A 21,072-nucleotide genomic window follows, 5' to 3' on the forward strand; every position below is an offset into this window, starting at 1 on the left:
AGGAAATTATACATTGATGACCCAATGGAAGAACTGAGAGTGACACAGTAACAGAGTCAGTTCAAGAACCCAGATCTGAGTCCCCAATCGGTAGTTTTTCTTACTCTTCCCAGGGCCTCCTGAGATCACAGCTTGTCTGCTCTGAGGAATGGCGGGTTGGAGCTTAGTGAGGAAGGCACCCCAAATACTATAGTAAGGAATTTTAACTCTACACTGAGGGCAAAGGAGAGCCATCAAGTATTTTTAAGGGGGGTCTGATTCGAACCATGGAACGGTCACTGTAGCAGCCATGATGGAAGCAGACCCGGAGGCAAAGTGACAGGTTAGAAGGCTAAAGTATGCTTCTCTCACTGGGACAAAGAACATTTAGCCTCCAAAATTTTCTTTCCCAGGGCTTCCCAGTTCCACCTGATAAGCTAAGAATGAGACTGGGGAGTATCATTTGTTTTCACAAGACTAGGAGCATGTGGGAGCTGAAAGCTTTTTTCCTGGAATTGTTCACTGGGACCAAATTTGATATCTTTTTACAGAGCTGGAGCTCTCTGCACAGACTTCTTTAGACAAGTACCAGGCAAACCTAGAAAACTTAGTACAACAATAAGAAAAGGGAAGATACGAGGCAGATCCTAAAAATCCTTTCCAGAGAATTGCATTCATACAGGGAAGTGGAAAAGGGAGGAGAAACCAGGCATTGGCATCCACAACTTCCATCCCCATTCTCATTCCAGCACTTCCCACCTGATACCCTACAATCTAGCCAGACCAAACTTCTTTACAGACACATCCTGCCGTTTTCTATCTCTATGTCTTTGCTCTCACTGTTTTCGCTGCCTGTAACGTTATCTTCTCATTGCAGGCTCACCCAAGTGTCTGTCATCCATTACTGTCTCCATGATCAGTAAGATATTCTTGCTTTGTCTGAATGAATTCCAAGAACACTTTATCTCTCCTCTGGCACTTTTCACATAATAGTTTTTAATTAAATTATTTTGTACATATTTATCTCCTCTACTAGATTGTAGGTTCCTTAAGGATGGAGATCATTTCTACTTAGCATTAGTTCTCCCAATAGAAATTGGCACAGAATGCAACAAACATTCCTAAGTGGACTGATGAAAAGTGGGGATAGTTTTTATGGTGACTATAGGCCTAAGTAAAGGAAAAGTGCAGAAAAAATATATAGCTATTCCTTGTCCCAAACCCACAGCCTCCTCATCCACCTCACCCAGTTTCCTAACAGCAACCAAGCTGTAGTCAATTTAGTCAACAGTGCCACCTAGTGGGAATTATGGGTAATTATTAAACCAGAACCACTACACCTTCAGAGCGACTTCTTTTTGTTAATCCTTAGGAAAACTGTGCACAGACTGTGTTCTCCCACTTTTACATCTTTCCTAGACCACAGCTCAGTTAATTCCACTCCACAAATTCTTCCATAGGTGCATATAAATTCCCTTTCGCTTTTTTTATTTTTCTGTTCCAATTCTCTTCTAAACATCCAGAGTCTGAAAGTTTCTTAAAGTTTCTAAAAGTTCTAAGCCTCCATCTGTTCTTGCAACAGTTACGTTTTACACATTTTTAAAATTTACTTCAAGTGAAATATTATGCTTTTTAAAGTATAAATGGGCTAGCCTGGAAACTTGACTACAATTTATAGCCTTGTTTCCAAGTGTTTCAGAATTCAAACAGTGAACTTTTAGAAGTTAACCCACTTGTAAATCGTTGGTTGTCTGCTTTAGAATTTAAACTGACCTTTTCAAATTGGAAAAGTGGGCAGGAACAAAGAGGAATTGGCAAACAATAACGGCTCACAGCTATTTAAGGATTACAAAGTGGGTTTGTACCATCATTTCATTTGCCCTCCTAACAGCCTTGTGAGGTCAGTATGAGGTTTCCCACAGCACAGATGAGCAAGCAAACCTCAAAGGCTTAAAGTGGTACACTTAGTAATTAGAAGAGCAAGAGCTCACACACAAGTTTTCAGACTCCAATCCCGTTGTTTTTTCACTACACCATATTTCCTCTGTGCTCATACACAGATATACTAAACAAACTACTGATGCAATCTGGCGAAGCCAGGACTAATTTCAACTTGCCCATCAAAGCAATGGAGGAAATAGTCCCAGGCCAGGAAAACGCAGGATGCTTTTTCCCAAGTCCTCCCTTGTGCCTTTGCATAAGATGGTCCCAATGCCAGAATGTTCTAAGTAAAGGAGTGGCCTAGCCAAAACTTCAAAATGTGACCTGGCCTATCTTGGGGAGGAGGAGTGTCTAGAAGGAGAACTAGGCCTGGACTTCACTTTATGAAGGGTCTTAAATTTAGACATTTCATATTGTCTATAAACGGTTTGGACCTACTTTCACAGAGACACACTAATAGGATGAAAGATGTTGACATTCTTCAGACAGCTTTAAACTTAAATCCCATTCCTGACCACACTGGCCATAGCAATATTTTTTCTACATCCTGTAATCATTTTGGGAAGAGCACACTTAACATTGCACTGCATTTGTATGCTAAAAAAGTGTTCATTTCCACAATTTTTATCACTCCGTGTTGGCATTCTTCACGTTTTAGTGCACAGGGAACCTCGAAAGTTGGATGTGTCCCAAGCCATTGCCCACCTTTTAGCAATCCTCTCTTTCTCTCCTTTTCCTAGGTGGTTTTATTTTTTAAAGATCTTTATTACTTCACTCCTCTTTTACACCATTATTGACACTGTACCAGCATAGAGTTTGGTCCACTGTCTTGCACTAGAAGGTGCCCAGGAAAGACCTGTTTAATGGAGAAGATGAACCGAAAGCCAGGAAATGGGTGGCAGCGGCAGGCAAAGAGATTTTGATTCCTCTGTTGAAAAACAGGCTCTAACAGTCTGTACAATCTGAAAATGGACCGGGCTGGGAAGTGCAGTAGTAAGCCCCTCGTCACTAGCGGAATGCAAGCAAAGCTGAACAACGCCTTGGTCTGGGCTGGGGTGGGAAGCGCGGGCGCGGGTACGAAAGAAAGCGTGTGAACTGGGATGTGGGTCCTCTAGCCCCTCACGGAGGGGCATGAGGACTTGCGAAAGGCAGGGCGTGACGCGGAGCGTGTGTGCGGGACAAGGGACACCGGCGGCCCAGGGGGTGAGGCGGGCTCCGGGTCTATTCCGGGAGCGGCGTGCAGGGGCAGGCGAGGGCGGGCGGGGGCGCTGGGCGAGCATCCTGTCGGGGGAGGGGACGCGCGGAGGGCGCTCCAGCGGGCGGGACTGGAGAGCGCTGCTCGCCCCGCAGCCGCCCGCCCCGCCGGAGGCACCGCGCCCTGCTCCGCGCAATCGATCGCCGGCGCCATGGACCGAGGCCGCGGTAAGAAGAAAAGTGGTGCCCACACTTGTTGCTTGGTGGGGAGGGGAGAACCGAGAGATCTAGAGGCCAGAGAGGACGAGGGAGAGACGGGCGGTGGGGCCGGGGTGAGGAGTGTGGGCGCGTGGGCGCGTGGAGAGGGTAGGGGGGGTCGAAGGCCGGGCGCTGTGGGTACAGGTGCCTCCTGGGCCAGGGCTGCTAGGGGTCTGTTAGGAACTCGTGTGTTAGGGACTCGTCCCGGAGCTGAGTCGCCTCCTGTTTGTGAAACCAGCGTTTTCATACACTTGGAGTCTTAACTTCATAAAAGAATGCCCCACAGAATTCCTGAGGACGGCGAGCTCCTCTGACCCCATCCCACCTCCCCCCCACCCCCACCGAAAGTAAAATAGGGCTAACGAGTCACACTCCTGAAAACCACCGGACATGCGAAGCCCCTACTGTTCGCTCGCTGAGAAGCCCCAGGAGACGAAGTGTGCAGCTACCCAGGGTATCGGGAGGAGGAGCTGCAGGAGTGCATGTGGGTGGCACATGGGTGTCGGAGCCCTGGCTCTGTTCCTGACAAGCTGCGTGACCTTAACCTACCCTTTTTCTCTCTGGGCTAGTGACGAGGTTAGACCACATCGTCTCTGAGACCCTTTCTTGCTTGGACTCTTTTTCAGGAGACGAGAGTATTTGATAAAGTTTCACAGACATGGTGGGGGCTTGTTGAAACTGCAATTGACAGGAGCAAAGAGAGGGCATTTATGGGGGGCATTCATTGGGGCCTGTGCTTAAGTCAAGGCCTGGACACCTCAATGGGCTCATGTCTGTAAAAAAGGTGGCCTGCTTGAACATGGGGGCAGTGTCAAAAGCTGACAACCAGAACACCAGTGTCATAACTTCCCACCTCTGGAATCCAAGGAGATCACAGGTGTGAATGCACTTGGTAAACTGGTGAGTGCTGTGCCAACATGAGAAGCATTATCATTCTTGTTATTATTATTATTATTAATGGAAAATTCCTCCCCTTCCCTACAATAATCTTACACCCTTCCTCCATCTGCCTGTTTGCTGTGCTAAGGCCTCCAAGGGGAAAAAAAGGAGTGGCCAGGGGTGTGGAAGCAATTAGGAAGGGCAGTGGGGGCAGGGATGAGAAGAGCAGGTGTCAGGGTAACCTCCCTGCACCCCTGTTACACGGGTAAAGCCAGAGTTCAGACTTCCAGGTCAAGGTGCTGGGGACAACTTCCCCACCCACACCATCTCCAACACACAAAATGCTGCATCCACCCTCTATTAGGAGCTGGAAGGGCAGGAAAAAAATGGAGGGGGCTTCCGTTTGGCTCTTTGGGGACCGAGGCTGTGATTTGTAAAGCAGTTCTCACCTGTTAACTGACTCCTGGACAAGTCTGCAAAGAGCAGACGCACTCACCAGGGAGGAAAAAGAAAAGAGAGAAGAGGCACCTCTAATATCCCTCAGTCCCCCATCCCCACTTCCCACATTGTACATTTAAAGCAAAGAGCACTGCCCTTCACCCCATCACACCCCAAAAGCTGCCAAATACCACCCTGTCCCCAGTACAAAATCCCCATAACTAGCCTACCTGGAGCTGTGGAAAACAGACCACCCAGAGCTTTGACAGACCATGAGTGATAATAATTCACTCAGTTTAAAATGCTTAATAACTGATGCCTCACTCAAAAAGGCTGCTTCCAGACCACTCTTCCTAGGAAGCCAGACTTCCCGGGAATCTATTAGTACTCAGAATGCTCTAGGGCTCTGACCTTCTCCCGTGCTACGGGCTTTCCTAGCCTACTTTCCTTCTCCTTCATAGCCCTTGTCATGATGTGCCATTACTCTAAGAGCTAGTTATATGACTATGTGTTTAGTATCGACCTTCCCTGCCAGAATGTAAGCTTCTGGAAGGTTGAGAGTGGATCTGAGTGGTCACCGTGCTGACACGAATGCCTGGCACACAGTAGGAGCTCACTAACAGTGGTTCAAGTAGTTCATTAGTAATATGAAACACACTTTATAGTGTATCCCAAGTTGATTAATTGTAATGCTGATTTTTAAAAATACATACCACAAAATCCTCACATCAGAACCATTCTTTGTGACTTGCAAAGGCCTTCTCAAATGCGAGTGAAGTGGATGAGGCACAACAGGACCAGGTCATCTGTCTAGATCCTAAGCTGTCTACCCTGAGAAACCACTGCAAACACTGTACGAATTAAAACTATATATGAACTAGAATGCAAAATCTGTGTGGGTTTTTAAGATAAAATGTGAGAGACTTCACAAATCATTCCAGTGGAAATTCCTTCTTGTGCCCGTATCCCCAGGAGGGTGTGAACACTCTCTTCTTTTGCCAGGGGAATTTTAAGAAGCACAGGTCTCATTTCAGCCCCATACCGACCACGTGGGGAGTGAGACTGTCATGCCCAGGGAAGGAAACCACACTTCACTATTAATAACAGTAACAACTGAAATCATCAAGGTCTTATCATGTGCCAGGTAACATGCTCAGCTTTTTACATGGCTTCTCTTGGAAAAAGCGATGAGATGGGGCTATGACTAGGTTCTATCATTAATCCCTACCTCACAGGAAAGCAGGCTTGGCAGTGTATTAGTCAGCTAGGGCTGCCATAACAAAATACCACAGACTGGGTGGCTCAAACAACAAATTATATCCTTACAGTTCAGGAAGCTAGAAGTCCAAGATCAAGGTGCCATCTGGGTTGATTTCTGGTGAAGCCTCTCTTCCAGGCTTGTATATGGCTGCCTTCTCACTGTGTCCTCACATGGCCTCTTCCCTGTGCACAGAGAGAGAGAAAAAGAGAGAGATCTCTGGTGTCTCTTCCTCTTCTTGGAAGGGCATCAGTCCTATTAGATTAGGGACCACCTTTATGACCTCATTTAACCTTAATTACCTCCTTAAAGGCCCTATCTCCAAATGCAGTCACACTGGGGGTTAGGGCTTCAATGTATGGACTGGGGGGGTGGGGGACACAATTCAGTCCATAACAGCAGGATTAGATCACTGACATTAACTTATACAGTCACTTGCCATGTGAGAGACAGAGCTGGGTTTGAACCAAAGTCCTGATCTTAAGCTTGCTGCTGGCTGCCTCTATAGTGGCAGGTGACCTGCCCAAGCCCTAGAGTAGGGCTTGGACGCCAAATCTTCCTGCTGCAGGTCCAGGCACCTCCATTATGCCACAACTATACTGTTCAGATCTTCAGTAGCAATTACAGCATAGAAGCTCGTCAACGAAGTCAACTGACTTGAGAATGAAAACAAACCTGGGAAGTAGGATTTCTAGTCTAACAGGATATGTGTCTTCCCATGAGTAAGGCAGGATTCATATAACATAGTAACAGAGGCAGAAACCACTTACATTATAATGAAATTCCTTCCAGCAGGACTTCCGAATTCATGAATATCATTCAAAGAGAATCAGCCATTGGTGAAGGTAACACCTTCACTATAGACTAATGATTATGGCCACCACCTTCTACAGGACCAGTAACTTAACTCTTTATCCTCTAATGAGGATAAAATATGGATACTGATGATGCCTACTTCTTGGGGTTGTTATAAATATTAAGTATATGGAAAATACTTCAAATAATGCCTAGCATATGAGAACCAATCAATAAATGCTGGCTATTGTAATAATTACAGTCTTTCGTTAATCAGATTCAACATAATAAAATTCTATTGGCCCCAAGCTGGTCTGACTCTGAGGACACTTTTTGAGTCCCTACTCCGTTTTAAGAACTGGGCTAGACAACTTTGTATACAACTCAAAGACAGGGACCATGTCATAATTTCTGTATCCTTGGAGCTCCTTCATGGTGCTTGTCTCTTGGAAATCCATCTCTGACGTGCAATAACTGAACCATCTGATGGGCGTTTCTGAGTGACTGATAAAATATTAATACATAAGGCCAATGTGTCTATTTTCTCTTATTTATTCTATTTATTCCTGCCTACTGACTATGGTTGTGTCTTCACAATTTTGCTTTTGTGAACTTTCTAGTCTTCTCGAGTTATCTTTGCTTTAAAGCCTTTGGTCTAAATTTTCTCTAATTTTTAATACACCTTCTTAATGTCCAAGGTTGTATCTGATATGCCTGGCTCATATGAAACAATCAATTTCCCCGAAGTTCCTTTCCTTTCTACTTGACAACTAGTTCTTTTTCAACTAGTTGCATTCAACCCAAGATGGGAGTTTCTTTTGCTGAATTATATTCTCTGGGAGATCATATTGTCTCCTGGGCAACTCAAGACATAATCTGAAGCTCTGCTTTTCATTAAGTGATATTTTTATTATTTAAGAGATGCTAGAAGAACCTACTCGTGTCTTGCCTTTGTTGGACCAGCTTTGAGATCTATACTAGGAAAGCCACATCTTCCCTATCTGCGGCTTCCATTGGCCAAGTAGCCCATAGCCATTCCTATGATGAGCTCCCATCCATGACTCATTGCCCAACTTCTGTCCCCAAGGCTGTAAATTCCCATACCTCTTTCCTGACATCTGAGTTCATGCTCTCCTCCTATCAATTACTGTTCTTCCAAAAGGAACATGCACCCATATTCATGTTTTCACTCCAAACATGTTCCATAAGGTCATCTTTGTCGGCCTGGAGACTCAGTAGAGCTGAGTCATTCAGAGAATGGACAAATTTAGGCTTTGACCACGACTTCCTAGCTGTATGATCTTGTATGAATTGGATAAATTACTTAATTTCTCTGAATGTCAGTTTCATTTCATTTGGAGTGTCATGGGAAAAGGTAATGCAGGTAAGGTAGCACTTAGGAAACATTCAGTAGATGACAGATGTTACATTTATCAAATATAATTACTTGGATTTTAGCCACACTCTGCAATGGGTGTATGTATAGGATTTAACCTTACTCTCTTCCCTGAAGAGGCTTCTGCTGGCACTAGACATCACTTCCACTGCCTTGTCCCACACAGGGTTTATTCTGCCTCTCCCTCAACTATCAGTTTCAAACCCCACTTCTCACATGGGTGAGTACCCTGCCGAGTAAGTTCTTCCCTCCCCACTCTCTGCCAAGAGCCTATCATTATTTCATTCTGATCTTTGGTTCGGAAAAACAACCCTGTTTTTGGATACCATTAGCTTCTCATACCCTTCTTACCCTTCTACAAAAACCTTGCAATTGAACAGAAAAATAAAACCCCACCACCATACACACAAACGGCAGCTTCCCGTTTCTTCCTACACACTTCTCTCCCTCCCTGCAGTCTCACTTCCGGTCACACCTTCTGCTGAAAGCCCACATCTAAGGGTCACAAACGGCTTCCATTTTGTCTAATTTTTCACCCTTCCCAGTCCCATCATCTGGGCTTCTCTGTAGCTCTGACCCTCTACTCTTTTCTAAATGGATTCTCCTATTTGCAAAGATGGAGAAAGCATGGATTTTGCAATCCAATAAACCTAGGTTAACCACTGCTCCATCCCTCTGCCAGAAGCCTTTTCTGCCTCTCCTTCTCCCACCTCCAATCCCACTGTTATAGGTGCTCATAGCCTCTGGGCTTCTCTTGCTCTAAGGCAAGTGACCCAACTAAGTCTTATTCTGCTAGTCTGCAAAGCAGGAATAATGACACCCAAAATTGGGAGACTGCAATGTGGTAATATTTGCCCAGCACCCAGCGCCTGGCCCATGATAAGTGCTTACTAACTGTTATTTCCCATCTTTTCTCTAGCTCGCTTTTTCTTCTTTGATGGCTCTTGCCCCTCTCTCCCCACCACCTCAGCCCTCTCTCTAAACTCACACCTGTAGACAACGAAGCCCCGTTATGACGTCTACTCTTTTTTGGCCTCTCACTGTTGCGGCCTCTCCCGTTGCGGAGCACAGGCTCCAGACGTGCAGGCTCAGCGGCCATGGCTCATGGGCCCAGCCGCTCTGCTGCATGTGGGGTCTTCCCGGACCGGGGCACGAACCCGTGTCCCCTGCATCGGCAGGCGGACTCTCAACCACTGCGCCACCAGGGAAGCCCATGACGTCTACTCTTAATGTCCATTTTCAGCCATGAGTTGAGCTCCACTCTCCTGCACTGGCTCCTGCCTGTGGAAGTTTCCATTTGGAAGTCAACTCAACCTCCAAGTGACCCAATTTTGAACTCATCTTATTCACCACCAAATCAGATCACCCTTCCTGTTTCTCTTTTTCTGTTAACAACACAATCACGTGAGGAGCTATTGAAGGAAATGGGGCTGTTTTTGAATGAGACTAAATTTGAAGGGGGTACATGAGGTCAGTTCTCAAACTAGCTGTCCTATAGAAGAGGTGATAGAAAGACTCTCCAGAAGGCTATACAAGAGGTTAAACACAGACCAACTGGGGCACAATCTGGGAGAAGCATACAAATGAAAAGAGCTATTCAGTGACAGAGTAGGAGGTGCCCAGGAACATAATGAAGCAGAGGCTGAGTGGCCACAGATCAGGGAGCCCCAGAGTGGCTCCTATCATAGTAATAGGGATCACAGTAATATGTAAGTTAAAACAACTGTCACTCAATTCAAGAGGTTTCCATAGGCATGACCCTTTTGCAAACTATAGAGAACAGGACTTGTAGGAGTATATACTTCAACCTGAAGCATTCATCTTTTTTTGGGGGGGCGTGGTACGCGGGCCTCTCACTGCTGTGGCCTCTCCCGTTGCAGAGCACAGGCTCCGGACGCACAGGCTCAGCGGCCATGGCTCATGGGCCCAGCCGCTCCGCGGCATGTGGGATCTTCCCTGACCGGGGCACAAACCCGTGTCCCCTGCATCAGCAGGCGGACTGTCAACCACTGCGCCAGCAGGGAAGCCCTGAAGCATTCATCTTTTATTCAAATGTGCAATATATCATAGATTTTAATGGGACTTATGAATTATCTATGCTTGTGGATAGAATTTGGGAAGAAGAGGATGCAATTAAAGATAGTTACTTAAAGCTGTAGATCTGATTGTACTTAAGCTCTTTAATGGTTTCTCACTGTTCTTAAGATATAGACTACAGTCCTGGTGGTGGCCCTCAAGGACCCACCCTGCCTGTCACCAACTCACTTTGGGCCCCTGCCCGTCTCTTACTATGGGCTCTCCTCACACTGGCCTTTGTACCTTCACCAGGTTAACTCCTTCCTGCTCATCCTTAGTGATCTGCTCAAACATTACTTCCTCAAGACAATCTTTCCCTGTCTCCCAAGCTACATCCCCCATTACAGGTAACCCTAGCACTCTGTACGTCTCATTGATTACCATCTTTGCAGTTATGATTAATTATGGGAATGAATTAGCTGTTAATGTGAGCTCTGTGAGGGCAGGGTCCTTCTTACCTTGTTCATAGTTCTTTTCCTAGCACCCAATGTAGTGCTTTGCATGTAGTATATTCGCAAAAAATGTTGAGGTGATGAATAAATAAAAGAAAAAATACAAAATTCACAGAGTAGAGTTGGATACGGCCACTTTCAGCTCCAGGATTTTCCATGTCAATGATTCCTATTTTGGGGACAGAAACACAGACTTCATCATTATTCATCGTTTCCTTTGCTTTCATCCTTTCTGCAATCACACCCCTAATTCTGTTGACTGTTATTGAAAAACGTATCCTGGATGGCTTCTTCTCCTATATCCCGTCATCTCCTATAGGAGTTTCCTGTTTCTACTCTTGCATGTCCAGCCTCCCTTAAGGACCACTCACTATTGTCTAAAGCAGTGGTTCTCGAATCCAGCTGGGCCCAGAATCATCTCCTAGGGAGCCTACTGAAACTATACCCCCAGAGGTCTGATCAGTGGGTCTGGAGTGAGGTTTGGGAATGTGTACTTCTTGCAAAGCTTCACGTGAGTCTGATATGCTCACTGTTCTAGTGCACTGGTTTATCATAACCCTTGACCTTGCTCAAACACCTTGCTTGATTCCATTACTTGCTCTAGCACTGCCTTTCACACTTTTCAACCAAGTGAAACTCTAGGGTTTGGGTCTGTTGCCCAAAGTGTTTTCCAAAAGCTTGAAATGTCTCATTTTATCTAAAGTCAAACAAATTTCTATTATCGTCCATAACATAACTGAACAAACACCCCCAAAAAATCTTTGTGCAGTGGACTTCCAGAGACACACTGTCTTTTTCTCGGGGTTTCTTCCCTAACCCCACCCTGCCCTCTGCCATGGACTCCCAGGGTCTGTGAACTCTAGCCTGAGAAGACAAACCTCCAATAAATGTGCCAGCACACAGGGCCAGCTGGGAAATGGATCTGGACACAGAAGCAGAAATCCCATGTCCTAGCACTGGCTCAGCCACTCACTTCTGCAATATAAGTACATACATTTTTATAAAGCTTTTAAATTCTAGAAACCTTTTCACATTCATCAGTCGTGTCCATTCCCACGTAGTGTCAGGGTTGTTGATCGTGGAGTGCTTCCTTTGGCGCTTGGGCAACCTCTGGTAATCATGCATGCTCTCACTCGTCAGTCATCCACAGGGGGGTCACTCTGGGCCAGAAGGAACCTGTGTAATAGCAGGGATATTCAGACAGAGAATTGACCACTAAAATCCTTTCTCTGGAACCCTTTCAGCCTTGTGTTTCTCTTCTTTTCTTAACTCTGGCAAAAGCCTTGTGAAGGGATCAGCTGAGACATTCTCCCCATTGGACAGATGTAAAAACTGAGGTTCAAAAAGATGACTCTGCTAGTCCCTCTCCCTGAAAGAGACCACTCAGCATCACCTCCACGAAAACTACCTGCCACATCCTCCCTCGACCTTCCCACTGACTTTGGGTCAGCACCACCCTCCTCAGTCTCAGCTTTTAGAAGATTTTATTGTACTAACTTAAATGCCTCCTCTGTGTATATATGAACCTGTGCTCTGAGACTGTCTCTACATCTCATTTCCAGTGTCTAGCACATAGAAGATGTTTAATAATAGCCAACTGAGCGCTCACCATGAGTCAGGCAGTTTACATATGTACATTGAGCCATTTAATTCTCTCAACAATCATGAAGTTGGTGCAGTTTGACTTTTCATGTACATAAAATATGCCATTAATTTTACTGGGGGAGAAATTCCATCCAAAAATGTTGCCAGCAGTTGTGAGTGGACAGTGTCTGTACAGAGTACAGCTTTTATTTTCTAAAATCACGGCTAGGGCATGTATATCAATTATAAACATATAAATACAACTTTGTATTAAACATTTTGTAGTTTATGGCAAAATCTGGTTCTGCAGTAGACTAATAAGTACAGTTCTTGTGAAGGCATGTTTGTGGCCCATGTCAGTGTGTGAATGCATAGGTAATTTGAAGTTTGGATACATTTGTGATATTTATCTTCCCTGAGCCCTGCAGTCTCACCACCACCACCTCCCAACAGAATTCGATGGGAATGTTCATCATGACTTTGTCATCTGATGCATTTTAAGTTTATTTACTGTAATTTATTTTCGGCACCTACTTTAAAATGTGTTGCATATGTATTTTTTAAAATATCCCCATTTTACAGATGAAGAAACTGAGGCTCAGAAAGGTCGATTTATTCACCCAGCCCTGCCCACCTCCAAACATAAATTCTTTACCATTGCTCTCCACTGCTTCTCCAGTGGAGAGGGGCATTCCCAGGTCAATTATGTGAAGGACTTGCCAGATAAGCCACAAGGACTTACTAGGTAAAGATTTCAAGGTGAGAAGCATGGGAGGGAAAGGGGATCTAAACAATTCCGGGATAGACGCCCTCCATCAATGAACGGTATGGCCAGGCAGCTGGTGTGAGATTTTTGTTTCTTACCCTTTACACTCTTCCCACTGTGGCCCTTGGAGTTTTGGTGTTTAGAATTCAAGAAACTCATCCTCCTGGAACTGGCAAAGAGCCTGCCCCAGGAGGGCCCAGGCAGGGTTTGTCCTCCATCTAAAATTCCACTTGGGGAATCCCAGCCACACCCCAAGTGGGGGTGGAGAGGCAGAGCCTGCCAGGCCTGATTCTTCTCCCTGCACAGCTGTCAGGCTGCAGAGGGGGCAGAATGTGGCACCACATTGCAGTCATTCCAGCTCTGGGGAATTTACCGACAGCATGTCCCACAGGAGGCAAGCTCAGGGGCTTTTTATAGCCCTGTAAGAACCTAGGAGAAAACTGATATCCTGAGAGGGAGAAGTGGGCACGTGTCTTTTCCAGGCACCATTCCCTCAACCATGTAATCTCAGATGCCCGCAATCCAAATCAGGGTAAGGGTCATGGCTAAGTGAGCAGTGTGGAATGATGGAAGCATGCTCGCTGTCCGGGGGACAGGGGTTCCAACCAAATCCAGTTCCTTGAATCCCCTCCTTGGGCTTCAATTTCTTCACCTGTCAGACAGAAGTATTTATTATAGCACAGGTATCAGCACACCTCAGCTGGTAGACCAAATCCAGTCCACCATGTCTTTTTTTAAATAAAGTTTTATTGGCACACAGCCATGAGCATTCATTATGTATTGTCTATGGCTGCTTTCTTGCTATTGAGTATTTGCAACAGAGGTCCCGCCCACACATGGCCTGAAAAGCCTAAAATAGCTACTATCTGGTCCTTTACACAAAAAGCTTGCCAACCCCTGGATTAAACTGCAGTGATTCTGGGAGTGTCTGCCTGGAGCACTGTGATGAGAAGGATTCTGAGGGTGTGTCCAGGCTGAGGAATGAAGCACTGCCCTTAGATCATACAAGAGTATATATTCAAGACTAATGTTGGAAAGATGCCAGAATGCCATTTACCAGTGTTTTTCAAACTACTTTTTGCAAACAAAATCTTAAGCAAAGACTTGCTCTGGGGGAAGTGGGAATGAAAATACTGAGTACAGTCCATTCCATCTTCCTACTCCCAAAGGCAGCCCCTAAAGAAGCCTCCCAGATCCCAAAGCTCCATCTGAAGAACATTTGGAAACCGCCTATCTAATCTTATGCCTCTCAATTTACAACTGGGAAAACCGAGGCTCAAGCAGCGGTGTCTTGCCTAAGATCACATGATGGACTCCTAGTCAGCTTTCCCCAGAACCGCTAACATGGTCATGAGGTGTCAGCAGAGCATGGACATAGTTCTGCTGGGGAGAAAACTTGTCCACTGGCCTTAGGGGCCTCAGGGCTGCCATTGGTATATGATTGGTCTGCCATGCCCTTGTTGACCCAGCAACCCCCAGGGGTTCAGGGCTGGGACATGGCTGACACCTGCCCATGCTTCACAGTGATTTAGTCAAGGCTTGGAGCCTTCTTTCTGAGACCACCAGAATCAAAAGAAAAAAAATCAAAATTGAATTGGACCATATTTTAAAAAATATTTCATTGATACCAAGACATATTTTTTAAATCAGAACGTATCCTAAATTTGATATATTAATTTGTTCATTTTTCTGATTTTTTTTTCAAATAGCTATTATTTAGTAGATAAGATATCTTTAAATCAGTGAAATCTTAGAACGGAGAAATTATGATAATTTATACTAAGGCTTTCTTTTGAAGATGGAATCAGATTTATTCATTTGTAGAATAAATATTTATTCTTCCTGCCCATTCTTGTTGAAGGGTTTGCAAAGAGCAGATCCAGCTGATATGAAACCAAGGGGGATTTTATTTTAGCTTTACTTGAACCAAGAAGAAAACTGATCTAGGAGTGCGCTGGGAAGCTGGAGGGACAAATCACATTTCCTCACCTCCAGCCAGCAATCAGCTGTAGCTCTAAGGAGTAACAGAGGGGAAGCATAGGGTCCCTGCACCTCCAAATCTCCTAGTGAGGCAGAGAAACTAAGACTCTGTCACCAATTCCTATGACATGAGGTCATATCTGGCAAGTGTCCATCAAAGAGAATAAATAAAGGCCCAGAAGACTCAAGGGACACTTTCTAGCCAGGAACCTCAGAAACACTGGGGGAACGGCATTCCAGGTGGAGAAAATGTCAGAGTAGAAAGAAGAGAGGCACAGAAGCCATGCTCAGGGCACAAAATGGTCAGCATGCTTACAGCCCAGAGAAGCAGGTAGAGGTAAAATGGAGCCTCAAGTAGGGCCTTATCATCCAGGTCCATAACTGAGAGTGTGACTGGTAACTAATACTAGAGGCAGCATAATGTGGGAGCCGAGTGCACTGGCTGCAGTGTCAGGTTGCCAGGGTTTGAATACCAGCTCTACTCCTTCCACTTAGTCCCAAATCTCAGTTTCTTCAACTAAACATGGAGATAACAATCTCCTGTCTACTATGGGGGATAATTGGATTTGTGCAAGGAAAGCACTCAGCATGCAGGAAGCATACAATTAAAAAAAAAAAAGTTAATGCTTAAACTACAGGTCTACAAATGATCGCCTTTCTTAAAAAATCAGAATGGATTCCAAGTTCTCTCTCTGATGCTTTCCCTGTCACTTCTTGCCTGCCCATCCTGGGAAGGGATGGAATTACAGAGGGAATGATGATAAACCACAGGGAATACAGGGAGCATGTGAAGATCTTTCATCATCTGAGTCACAAAGGAAACTGGTATCTGGGCCCTGGGGAGCTATTGACAAGGTACAAGCAGGAGGGGGTTATGCTATGTGTTGCCATTTGGGGGCAATGAAAGCTCACATCAGAGTAGAAAGGGAGAGATTGAAGAGAGGAGACCAGTTAGGAACTACAGCAAATACTGCAGGTGAGCAGCAAATTGTGTAAGATTAACTCACCTTCATGTTTATGTTAAGAACAGGGAAACATAAAACTTCACACTCTGTCCATTTTCAAATAGAGTTGAGTGTATAGAATTGTTGATCTAATGGGAGAGCAAAGGAGACATCTGTCTGGGGTTCTTTAAGACTCAAGACATTCTTTCCCAGGACCTTCAACCATCATTTTCTTGATCCCACCCCCAGCCCTGGAGGCAGGAATCACCCTAGGCATCTCCGAAAGCCTGCCCGGGGTGGCTGGGCTCTCTGTGGGCTGCATTCGCAGGGACCTGGCCCAGAACATAATCCAAGGTTACCACTGGAACGCTTTTGCAGGCAAGGCGAAGGAAGGAAGAGAGGGAAGAGGGTGGACCTTCCACCTGGGCAGCAGTCAGGGTGGCCATTCTGAGCCTAACATTTAGCCTCCCATCTAGAATGTCTAGACTAACCTCTGGGTAATGCTTGAATCCCCTGTGATTACTAGCAACAGCAACAACATTAATAGTAATAACCAACCTTTGCAGAAGGTTTCATATGTGCTTGGCACAGAGCTTCACACTTTTCATACATTATCTCCCTTTCTGCTCACCACAACCTTCTGATATGACTGCTCTCCTTACCTCTGCTTCACAGATGAGAAAACTGACGTCACCTGCCTCGGGTCGCTGGGCTAGGGAGGACAAATCCCAGGTGTGATTCTGCATGTTTCTCAACCCAGTCACCCAGTGTCACAGTTACCCACCGACTCACACCCCCCCACATTCCTGCCAAGGCACTGTCCACCTGGGCTCAGCCCACCTGGCTCTCTTCTTAGTTCAGACTTCTGGAGAGTTCCTATATACAGTGAACCTAATAATATGGTCTTAAGCGGCCACCACTCTTCCAGGACTGCCCTCCAGAGCCCCAGAGAACAAGTCTGCCCCACCTTCCTTCTTCCCCCATCCCCATGAGCCCTTCTGCTCTTGGAGATGGTTGTCATAGACAGGATTAATAGCCCCCTCCTTCGTCTGTGGTTGTTCCTCTGAATTCGGGCTGTTAGTTAATCCCTCTGCAGTGCACCTGCTGTGTGCCCATTATGGTACTGGGCACTGGGCAGCAGTGGCAGATATTAAATCAGGCATCATCCCTACTCTCACTGTTCACACTTTAAGGGAGGACGCTGAACAAATTGTCTGCTCTGGAGGCTATAACAGGGTGACCTTGCCTGTGCAGGAAGGCAGGACGGGCCTCCTGGAGGAAGTGGCCTCTAAACCAATTGTCAAAAAATAAGTGGGCACTCTCGGGGGAGTAGGGGAGATTTTAAATAATAACAATAGTCAATTCTGTATGTGTCAGGAACTGTTCTAAACAGTCCATATAACACCTCACTGGATCCTCTTGGCAGCCCTGTAAGGTGTAGGTATTGTTATTATCCCCACTATTCAGATGAGGTGACACAGAGAAGTGAAGTAACTTGCCCAGGGTCATACAGCTAATAGGGGATAGTGGTTGGAGAACAAGCCATGCAGAGGAAACACCACAAGCAAAGAGTAATGGGGTAGGGCCTCAGATATTGAAAATAGGTAAGAAATAGTTAAAAAAAAAAAAGTAATATTTTTTTAAACTCCATTGAACAGAACAAAGATAAATACATACTCTGTTCCCATTAGTGCAGCCTGAGGCCTCTACTGACGATTTTCTGATTCTTTAATCACACTAAGACTTCTGTGGGCTGATTGTCAACCTAATCCTTGCCTTTCTGAATAGGGGTGCTATTCAGTCTCATCTCTTGAATCCTACACAGGTTACTTTTGTTTGACTGGTGGGGAGGGGGGCAGATGGCGCATAGATCACTAATCACAATGTACCGATGTACAAAACTTCAGCTTACAGAGTGCTGTCACTTTTCACAGACATTGTAAAATTTGAGTCTCACAACAGGCCTGAGAGGTAGATAGGGCAGTTACCATCACCCCACTCCAATGTTGAGGAAATTGAGGCTCAGAGGCATGAGGCAACTTGCCCAAGGCCACACAGCCAGTAAGTGTGGAGCTGGACCTTGAGCCCGGGGCTTTTGGCTCTAGTTCCTATGCTTTCTCCTCTACACCAAAACACAGCATACAGTGGAGGGCAGAAAGATGCAAACCTGGCACCTATGACCTCCAGCAAGTTCCTTAGCCTCTCTAGGGCTCAGAGTTTCTTGTCAGTAAAACTGTGATAAGAAGAGCTCCTACCACATGGGGTTGTTGCAAAGATTAAATAACGTAATAGGCACAGAGTGTTAGGCATGGAGAATCTTCCCACAGTGGAATATCATACAGCACAATGAATGAACACAATGACAGGCAATGATATGGATAAACCTTAGCAGTATCATGGTAAAGGAAAAAGTCACAAAAGATTACCTATAGCATTATGCCATTTTAATAAAGTTTAAAACAACTAAAATTTTGTATGGGTATATCTAGTTGCAGTCTACAAGGGAAAGCAAGGATGTGTTGAATACAGCATTCAGGATGGCAGTTAGGTTGGAGGGGGAAGCAGAAGCATGGGATCATAGTTAGATGATGATATCATCTGGATTCAGGCTTTTGCTTTGAATGGTAGATTTGTGGGTACTTACTACATTAGCAAAAATAACTGATTACATAAATAAATAACTAAATAAAAGTGGAGCATGCATGGACCAATGATGAGTGTCTCATGAAGCAAGGATTAGGATTAACCGAAGTTTTGTCCACATGAAGTCCTAATTTATAAAAAGAAATAAAAGTGTTAGGCCCAGAGCCCAGATTGTAAGAAGTGTTCAATAAATGTTCACTGCCATCCTTGGATATCTTTATTATTATGTGCATTATTCACAAACCCCTAGCCAAACATCTTCAATGTCTGTCCCAGGCTATTGGTGAGATGGGTCCTCAAACTCAAACTTCTCAGAAGCAGAAAGCCCAGCCCCATCTAGGCTTCAGACCATGCACCCATCCTATGAATGGGCACCAGTGGGGAATGGTCGTGAGGGACTTACTCACTGCTGGTTCCATCAAGCTTTGGAGGTAGGGAACCTCTGTTAGAAGAAGGCGGCAAGAAGGAATTATGATGCAGCAACTGGAAGTTTAGGCCTTAGACTTAGGTCTAGGTTTGAATCTTGGTTCTGCTTGCCATGTGCCTTTTGACAAACAACTGTGCCTCTCTGAGCCTCATTTGGTTCACGTGTAAAACAGAGGGTGAAGAACAGCAACTACCTCACAGGGCCATTATGAGAATTAAATGAGGCAGTCCATGCAAAATGCTTAGCATAACATCTTGAACATGACTTAAGAGCTCAAAAATACGACCTGCCTTTATCGTTGGGTATCCCAGGCCACTCCTTTTAGTGAAGGAGATGATAGGGACTGCCGCAAATGGAAACAGCTGCCATCTTGTGTGTGAGGCGTGAGCATGTGTGTGTCACAGTTTTCCACTTCCTCCTGGAACCATTTCCTTTGTGAGCTAAACAGGGAGGAATCTGCACACAAAGGAACAATTCTGGGAGAGCCCAGTCCCACAGCCAAAACTTATTTCCTCGGAAGTCAGTGGCTTGCCCCACCCCCTCCTGTCTGGAAATGTCTTGATGAGAGGGAGCTACCGCTTCCCTGGCCGCCCAGGGCTGAGAAACAAGGTGTCCAGAACGAGAGCTGTCCTGGTGGATGACAAGACCTGGGCAGAGCTGCTGCTCAAAAGGCCATTAAGATGCAGGGTGTTTCCCTGAGCCTGTCACCCTAGCCTGATGACTCCCAGGAAGTGAGTCACCCCAAAACATCCCCACAACCTGCTTCCCCACTGACCTGCAACCCCCCTGACCTCTTGCCTCCCTGTCTTCCTGAAACGAGTACATCAGAGAATTGTGCTACAGAGGAACGTGTCCATCCCCAGTAAAAATCCCTACAGTTTACAAACTCTTACCCCACCATTCCCCGTTTCCCCTCCCACAAACCTGCACGTGGAGATTCTAAATCCCTTCTTAACAGAAGAGGAAAATAATGCTCAGAGGGGCTGACTGACTTACCCCAGATTCCACACTAGCAAGTAGGAGGAGTCAGAACCCAAACCAGATACTCTCCTACCAAATCCCAAATCTTCCACTCTTCTTTACCACTTCCCTAAGGATTCTGGGTTTCTCTCCCAGGGAGTCAAACTGTACTATTTTCTTCAGCATGAAGGATATTCAGTTTCCTGCATAAGCTGTAATTAACACACACAAAAGCCTTTCAAGGTGACCTCGCCACCCCTCACACAGGAGTTATATTTAACTCCTGGAAAGCAGTCAGCACAAGGCAGTGGCTTTGCAGCTGGGTTTCTTTGCTGCTCCTTTTTCATTCTTTTCCAGCCCACATGAACCATGGTCTTCCCTGTACGCTCTGGGACAACAGGAAGTGTTTGTTTTAGTGATCAACAATGCTAGTCCAACCAGTGAGCTCCCCTCCAACGTCCTGCCCACTGTTTGGCCTTCATTTGGACTCAGAGAAGTGCTTGTAAATTCAGAGGAAGGAAGTGAAACATCTCCATGGCCCCAGATGGGTAGATCTGCAGTAACTTGGAAGAGACTGTGGGCAGGGGAAGGAGAGATTTCTGTACCCACGAAGTGAAGGGGCAATTCCACCAGCCTCACCTGTGTGACTGGGGGCCTCTCTGCAGAGTTAACCCAGGGCTTAACATAGATGGAAGCAGCATCCTGAAGGAGCCCTGGGAGAGGCATCTCTAAGTAGCCTCAGTAGTCTTCCCATTCTGCATTCCTCAGTTCCCACACCTGTAAGAATTAAATTATAGATTTCATTAATAATTATGTAAATAACACATGTAAATCTCTTAAAGCAAGGTATGACATATAATAGTAAAGGAAGAGTAATGCAAATAGCTAATATTTATTCAGTACTTACTATGTGCCAGACACTGTTTAAGGCACATTTTCATGTACTAGGGCCCATTCCCACTGCTGAGGTAGATATGCTCATAGGTCACCAATGATGTGCACCGGGAGGTTATATAAGTGTCCCAAAGGTGCACAGCTAGAAAATGGGGAACAAGACTTGAACTCAAGTAGTTCATATATTAATGTTAATTATTATCATTTA

General features: G+C 45.5%; 1 protein-coding gene across 1 annotated transcript in view; it reads left to right on the forward strand.

Moving 5' to 3' along the window:
• Positions 1-3,051: 3,051 nt before the first annotated feature.
• Positions 3,052-21,072, forward strand: part of AFAP1L1 (actin filament associated protein 1 like 1) — a gene marked incomplete at its 5' end in the record, with an annotated part of 73,177 nt that continues 55,156 nt past the window's right edge. The window contains 2 exon segments of the mRNA XM_081231621.1: positions 3,052-3,253; positions 3,256-3,342. Coding sequence (XP_081087747.1) covers positions 3,052-3,253; positions 3,256-3,342 — 289 coding nt within the window.

Source organism: Mesoplodon bidens, assembly GCF_964165515.1.
Source record: "Mesoplodon bidens genome assembly, chromosome: 4".
Lineage (NCBI taxonomy): Eukaryota > Metazoa > Chordata > Mammalia > Artiodactyla > Ziphiidae > Mesoplodon > Mesoplodon bidens.